General features: G+C 44.2%; 1 protein-coding gene across 1 annotated transcript; it reads left to right on the plus strand.

Annotated features, from left to right (window-relative positions):
* The first annotated feature begins 1,267 nt into the window (after window positions 1–1,267).
* Window positions 1,268–1,786, plus strand: LOC126629178 (VQ motif-containing protein 4-like). The gene has a single exon (XM_050299114.1). It carries the CDS (start codon window positions 1,271–1,273, stop codon window positions 1,766–1,768), a length of 498 nt encoding a protein of 165 aa, XP_050155071.1. The 5' UTR covers window positions 1,268–1,270; the 3' UTR covers window positions 1,769–1,786.
* The last annotated feature ends 6,155 nt before the right edge of the window (window positions 1,787–7,941 follow it).

The raw sequence follows: 7,941 nt of genomic DNA on the forward strand, positions 1-7,941 counted from the left end.
CCACCAAGGAAGCAATGACGGTCAACACAGCTCCCGTCAAAATCCCTACACGAGGCAAGGCGATTCCAACCGAAGCTTTTCGTGATCAAGAGATGCGTAGACGCACTTTGAAGGAGCTTGAGGAGAGGACCTATCCATTCCCCGACTCTGATGTGGTTGCCATGTTAGAAGACTTGCTGGAAAAGAAGGTGATTGGTTTGCCTGAGTGCAAACGGCCAGAAGAAATAAATCGCACTGACAGTCCAAGGTACTGTAAATTCCACCGCTTCATCAGTCATCCGACAGAAAAATGTTTCGTGCTGAAAGATCTCATCATGAAACTGGCTTAGAAAGGAATCATCGAGCTAGATCTTGACGATGTGGTGAAGTCAAACTATACCACCTTCACTTCTGGCTCTTCCGACTCAAAGTTTTCACCTCAACCGTTGGGGGCATCCTCCAAGACAAGCAAAGTTGAAGGATGGACTCAAGTCACTCCTAAGAAATTGCACAAGAAGCATACGTCTCATCCACAAGTCCGCCAATCGAAAAGGGGGCAAAGCAGTTCTTGTCAACCTTCAAAGCAACGTGAACGTGTTGAAGATGATGAAACTTCGGCACGAAGATCATCCGTCCCCATCACAATGCGTGATTTCTTGCCCGAAGACTTCTTCAACTACTCATTCAAGGCTCATTGATATGAAGATTGTGAGGAACACCTCTCCAAAATTGCTTGACAAAATGTACCAAAGCTCCTTGTCCGCACGAGCCTAAACTGTAGGACACAAAGCTCCTTGTTCGCACGAGCCTAAACTGCACGAACCAACGCTCCTGGTCTGCACGAGCATAAAAGGCAACACCAACGCTCCTTGCCTGCACGAGTTGAAACTGCAACACGGCACCAAACGCTCCTTGCCTGCACGAGCTGAAACTACAACACGACACCAAATGCTCATTGTCTGCATGAGTTAAAACTGCAAACAGCACAAAAAGAAAATACCAAAAATATGTATGTGTTTGAACTACGTTTTGACTTGATCTCTTTGGAAGGGTACGTAGGCAGCTTGAATATTCAATTTCAAGTTCAGTCACATCAAATAAAAAAAATAATAATAATGTTTTATTAGAAAAAAAAATATACATATGTTTTATGTATTTAAAAATAAAGAGAAAAAGAAAAAAAAAGAAAAAGCGATACATACGTTATTACTTGTTTACAAAAAAAAAAAAAAAAAAAAAAAAAGTTCTTTTACATACATATACATATACACACACACATATATATATATATATGTATGTAGGTATATCCATCAGCAGCAAGCCTCTCAAAAGGAGGCCATCCAGGCCCAAGTGGCAGCCTCCAAGCCCAATCCGCGGTCAAGTCCAATGCCTGCTCAGACTTCAATTACAAATCAAAACCGCCCCACCGAAAAAGCAGGGCTTCAAGCTTTACGAGCGGCGGAACACCAATCTCAAAAACACCCTCATCCCCAACTTCCAATCGGCTTCTGGGTTTTCCCCACGTCATCAGGAGATTCTCTCACCGAGCCTACTCGAATTCCCGTCACTCACCCTCAGCCCGGTGACGCCGTTGAACGACCAGTTCGACAAGTCGGCGTCGTCGCCGTCACTGGGAAATTCTTCGTCGGAGAAGGACAGGGCGATTGCGGAGAAAGGATTTTACTTGCACCCGTCGCCGAGGGCTACGACGACTCCGAGAGACCCAGAGCCGCGGCTTCTGCCTCTGTTTCCGGTCACTTCGTCGAGAGTTTCTGGGTCGTCTTCTTGATCAAATGACGAGTAGAGAGAAAGAGCGAGCATAGGCGAGATCCAGGCCATGAGGGACTTGAGAGAACACTTTGCCAGCTGCCTTTGTTCAACGTTTTGCTTCCTCCTTATTGGGTTTCCTTCTGATTTCTACAATGGATGCCGACGAATCCGACGACTTGGGCAGAGAAGCAGAGACGTCCGATACTGAGATCACAGGAGAAGAAGGAGGGAGAAGAAAATCCAGGTTTAAAAAAAAGATCGGGATCCGTACTGGATCCTGGCTCGTCTGTCTCCTTCTCTACCGTGATTACATCGTCCAGGCCACCATCAAGGATCTCAAGGACGAGGGCGAGACGAATCATCTAAGAGCGTTAGTAGAGGGAGTAGAGTCATGCCTCCGTCTCTTCTAGGCCGATCTCTTCAACTGCAACTCTAAACCTACCACTATTCTGGAGCACGACGTACGACCCGGCTACCGACCCGATCGGAAAAATCTCTCCTAGGTTTCACGTTCTTGGGGCTGAAACGGTCCTTTTGGAGATAAGGGTCGTCGAACACACCTGCCTCAAAAACGACGCTATCACCGATTACATGGTATTCGTCGAAGGGGTCGAGTTGGACGAAGTATGATGAGATGAAAGAGGAGAAAAGGGCATGAAGCTTTCGTGGGAACTTTTTGGTAGACAGCTACGATTTTAAGATGATGGACGGGTGTGCTGCCATGTCGTCTCAACCTGCCGTTGAGGTGAGGTCGGTGGATTGCAGAATGAAGATGAAGGTCTGAGATGGACGGGAAAGGTGATGCCGCTGTCACTGACGCCGATGCGGCGGTGAAGGTGGAGATGCCAGCTGGAGTCAAAGAGCTCGAGAATGGTGGTTGCAACGATTGGAGGTTGATGGCGCTCTCTTTGGGCAGAGAGGAAAGACAAGGACGGCGGCGTGGAGCAGGTTTGTCTTTGGGGGAGCCCTGGGAATTAACGAGGTGGAGTCTGTTGGCTGTACTCTGTGCCTGTGCTCAGTGGCAGTGCAACGGGTGTGTAATGACTGTGCTCAGCAGGCAGTGCAATGGCTGTGCTCAGTGACGGTAGTGGTGGAGCGTCTTCCTCTGCACCTCCGCCATGGCCGCCGCCTTTGAATGAGATTGACAAAACCAAAGTTTATCAATACACACCCAAAGACCTCATCCGTCTCTTGCCTCGCAGCTGCCAAACGACTTCAACGATCGCCGTCAAACGACTAGCCGGTCGTGAAGCTCGAAGCACCATCTTCTCCGTCCTCCTTGCTCCGCTGCCTGCAAATTTCTCTACCTATCATCAACATTTATACAAAAAAAAATATATTAAAAAAATGGGATGGTGGAGCAAAGTGGTGCTGGCACCACGTGAAAAAAGAAAAGAAAAGGGGAATGGTGGATCAGCACCATGTGAAAGCAAAAAAATAAAATAAAAAAAAATAAAAATAAAATAAATAATAAATAATAAATAAAATAAATAAATAAATAAAAAATATATATATATAAAATAAAAATAATAATAAAAAATAAAAAAAGGAGAGAAGGTGGATTCTTGGTGGCTAGCACCATGCAAAGGGGAAGGGTTTTGGAATGGTGGATCAGTCCACGTGAAAAAAAATATACATATATATATATATATACATACATAATATATGGATGTATATAGCAAAAAAAAAAAAAAAAAAAAAAAACAAACAAATGCATTGAGAGAAATAGAAGTCCACTTTATTTATTTTTCTGGAAATTTTACATAAATTTGCATTATACATACCTTAAAAAAACAAAAAAAAACAAAAAAACAAAAAAAAAATCAAATCAAATCAAATTTACAAGAGGGGATCTTCAAGGACGATCAGGTGCTGCCTCACCACTCGGCAGAGCTCCAGAAATGAGAGGCGCCGGAGGTTGACCATTTGAAGCCACACCACTCGGCGGAACTCCAGGAAGAGGAGGCACCAAAGGTTGATCATTTGGAGCTTCATTACGCGGTGCAGCCCCAGAAGACGAAGGCAAATGTTGTTGGAATAAACCCACAAACCTCCGATGATCAAGTAAAATCTAACCATCGGATTCCTGCATCTGGTCAATTTTCCTCTTCATGTTTGTGGCATAGTTGTGTGCGAGCTTGTGCAACTGTTTATTCTCATGCTTGAGCCCTCTAATCTCCTGTTTGAGACTCATCACTTCAGCCGCCAACGATTCAACTTGACGAGTTCGAGCAAATAGGCGTTGGGCCATGTTGGACACAGAACCCGCACACTGCACACTAAGAGCCAGAGACTCCTTAACAGCCAACTCATCAGACCGCCTGGAAAGTAGTCTGTTATCTTTAGGAGTGACAAGGTTCCGGGCCACCACCGCAGCGGTCATATCATTCTTCATCACCGAATCCCCAACAGTAAGAGGACCAGTAGGGGATATGAAGGATGGGCGCCATATGTTGTCTGGAGAAGGCGGGACTGCCTCTTCACCAAGATTCAAGTCAAAACGACGGTCGGAGGGTCCATACATTTTCAAAGTGTTGAAGAAAGAAGAGATCGGACAAATCAAGATCTTAGAAGTGCAAGAAGGGAGTTTTCACAAGCAAAAATTCAAGTGTGCTTTGAAACGAACAGCGTGCCTCTATAAAAAAATCAGCACTCGATGGGATTTCAGAGATCGAAGAGGCGAGCTCAGAATTCGAAGAAGCCATTCAAAAATCGAAGAGGCAAGCTCAGAAATCGGAGAAGCATCTTGCTTTTCCAGACACGTCGGCACCCGTCACACGCAAACTCAGCTTTGCGGAAATCACGGGCAATTTGTCGAAGCGCCGATCCCAGATATCGAAGAGGCGCCAGTCTTTTTCAGCCTCGTCAAACACCTGTCATATGCACACTCAACTTTGCGCAAATCACGAGCAATTTGTCGAAGATTTTCGGTGAAGGAGAAAGCACGTGAAGTTTACTGTTCAATCACGCATTGGTTGCCGACACGAGTGAAAGAATAGTACCTCTACAGGTATCAAAGAACTTCCTATAACTGTCCACCTTCACCTTCCATAGCAAGGCAGACATACAGAACCTTTCTTCATCTCCGAGAATGCCTTCCCAACGAAGCCTCTCGGGTCACTCAGTGTTCCTTATTCCTTGGGGTACCTCTGCAAGCCAATGACTCCAAAGCAAAAGTATCTCATATCACCAGGGTAGAAAGCAAAAGTATCTCATATCATGCGTTCTCCCTGTCCTTTCCTTTGTCTTTGTTCCTACCTATAAAGACAAGGATAAAGAAAACAATATGCCGGAACTTCCACTCAAACTCGGGTAAGGAACCGACTGCTGGGAACCCTTCCCTGATTGCCTACCTAGCATTGCTCTCGAGTACTCGTCTCCCACTGCTACTGTACTTCCAAGGAAACTGCCACATCTGCCTGAAGAACAGATAAAGGCAAGTGAAAATGATACCTTGCAGCATGTGGAGACAACGTGCAGAAGAAACAAGCAGAGAAGAATGCGGTCTGCACAGTCAACTCAGCAGAAGGAGTCCGAACTGAAGAACTTGAGAAGCTGCCACATTTGCCTGAAGAAACAAGCAGAGAAGAATGCAGCATGCACAGTCAACTCAGCAGAAGGAGTCTGAGATGAAGAACTCGAGAAGATGCCGCATCTGCCTGAGGAACAGTTAAAGGAAATGAAAATGATACCTTGAAGCATGTGGAGACAGGCGCAACAAAGCACGTGCTGAGTCATCCGCTACTTCTTCAAAATCAAAAGTATCTCATATCATCAGGGTTGCAATCACTCTGGACGATGAACTCGTTTTGACCCTCAAATTCTTAGGTCGACTTACTAGGCGTTGTGGGCTGCACGTGCCGATTCACCACCCTTGAATCAAATCCTTAAAGATCAAGTCACCAACTGGAAGAAGAGCCCATCAATCTTGAAGATCATACCGTTGACCAAACTGCTCAGGTGTGAATTAGAAAGATTGAACAAAGCAACAAGTCGTCACCTTCACCTCGTGCCTGCTTGCCATGTGTTCGAGTCAACCTTCAAGAATCCAGCCTCAACGGCCCTTGAAGAAGTTTCCGGCCAAATTCGAGATCAAGCCTCGACGGCCTTTGAAGAAATCACAAGTCCGATTCAAGATTAAGTGTCTACCACTCTTGAATCAAATCCAGTTCAAGAATAAGCTGTGGAAAATCAACAATTGGAGGAATCCAGAAAATCCTCCAACCCAGTTCAAGATCAAAGTTGTGGAAAGTCAACAAGTGCAACAAAATACATGCCGATTCATCCACTACCAAAGCCAATGATCATCTACCACATGAAACTCCTTGTGGTCCAATTTCAACCTTCAAGATCAAGCTTCGACGGCCCTTGAAGAAATCTCAAGACCAATTCAAGATCAAGCCTCAACGGCCCTTGAAGAAATCTCCAGCCCAATTCAAGGTCAAGCCTCGATAGCCCTTGGATCGACATCTACAGTAAGGGACTTCAAAACGCATCTCCTACACATGACAAGCACATGTATACGACGCGCCTTAAAGTGGGGGCATTTGTAGACATCGAAATTTCGGCAAATAAATGTTGACCGATAAATCAAAGTTTCAACGCTCATGTATTACATAAATTTTACACGTAGCGTGCGACTCAACGAAAATTGAAATGAGTTGGAAAAGTCATCAAATAGGACACATGTCAACACCTGGTAGAAACAATTTATTTCATCCGGGATATTATATTCAAAATTAGGCCTTGAAAAAATTCTATAAATACAAGCCCATTTCATTCATTTGGGAGGAATTCATATTACACCTTGAAGCTCTGAAGCTCTGAAACTCCGATGCTCTCAAGCAAATCCCGAAGGATCAAGAAAGCCCTTTTCGTTCTTCATCAAATCCACCTTCAAGATCAAGCCCCGACGGCCCTTGAAGAAAGTGTTCTTCGTTCTTCGTTCTTCATTCATCATTCTTCCAAGATCAAGCCCTGACGGCCCCTTGGATCAACAATCATCCACCTTCAAGATCAAGCCCCGACAGCCCTTGAAGAAAGTGTTCTTCGTTCTTCGTTCATCGTTCTTCTAAGATCAAGCCCCGACGGCCCCTTGGATCAACAACATCAACAAATCCACACGTCCAACCGTTCTTCAAGATCAAGCCCAAAATCCCTTGGAGATCCGTTCATCACTGTTCTTCAAAGATCAAGCCCAAAAGCCCCTTTGAAGATCCGCTCAAATCCACCTTCAAGATCAAGTCCACGGCCCTTGAAGAACGTTCATCCTTAGATCAAGCCCAATGGCCCTTTGGATCAATCGCACATCCACAAATAAACACCTTACGGAGATCGAATCAGAGGATCAAATTTGAGAGAGATTGTAACCCAAAATCATCAAACACAAATATTATTTTGTGCACGTTGTTCTTGTCTCTTTCGTTTCAGGAATTTTCCGTGTTCACACCTTCATCTCAAATTCCATCTTCAGGTGCAAGGCAGTTTTCTCAAGCTCTTATGGAGTCTTAGTGAGATTCGTGTCAACGACATAAACTGTAACTCTAGCAATTTGGAATAAAACTTCATAGTTTAACACGCAAGGACATAATTCATCCCTGACTGATCAAATAATCACTTAGATGGGTATACCACATCCGTCGGATTGTAAGTGAATGCCTCAAACAAGTTAAGAGGGTGTTCCGTGGTTTTGGAACTATTTGAAACAGTCCATGTAATTCGTCGAGAACTTACGTATAAATCTCCGTATCTATATCCCCATGGAGAAAACATTAACCATATTTCATCATGCTGCTATCAATCACAGGAAGTTTGAGAGAAACCTTACGCCGTAAGACGTGCATCATATCGCATTATTTCATTCATCTCAATACGCTTCCTTTCCCACTTGTAACACAACGGGGTTATCTTGGGCAGTGTAGGGATAATAAGTCCAAACACACTTTGGTAAGGAATTTGACCTGGATTGTAATTTCAATTGTCCAATCAGTTCTACGTTGTCACTTAATCAACGGAACATGGTTCGATATTGTCGCTTTTCATTTATGTCGGTAACTACCATATAAGTGAAAACATCATCGATGATAATCTCATTTCAATTCCATTTAGCTCATCCAAACTAGTATACTGGACCAAGAACTTTAAGTCTAAGGAAAATTCGAATTAATCTCATGAGATAGAAATGATTTGAGA

This window comes from Malus sylvestris, chromosome 7 (assembly GCF_916048215.2).
Source record: "Malus sylvestris chromosome 7, drMalSylv7.2, whole genome shotgun sequence".
Lineage (NCBI taxonomy): Eukaryota > Viridiplantae > Streptophyta > Magnoliopsida > Rosales > Rosaceae > Malus > Malus sylvestris.

What these genes read in the sequence shown, in the direction of transcription:
- LOC126629178 (XM_050299114.1), top strand. Translation starts at nt 1,271, where the DNA reads ATGTATGTAGGTATATCCATCAGCAGCAAGCCTCTCAAAAGGAGGCCA.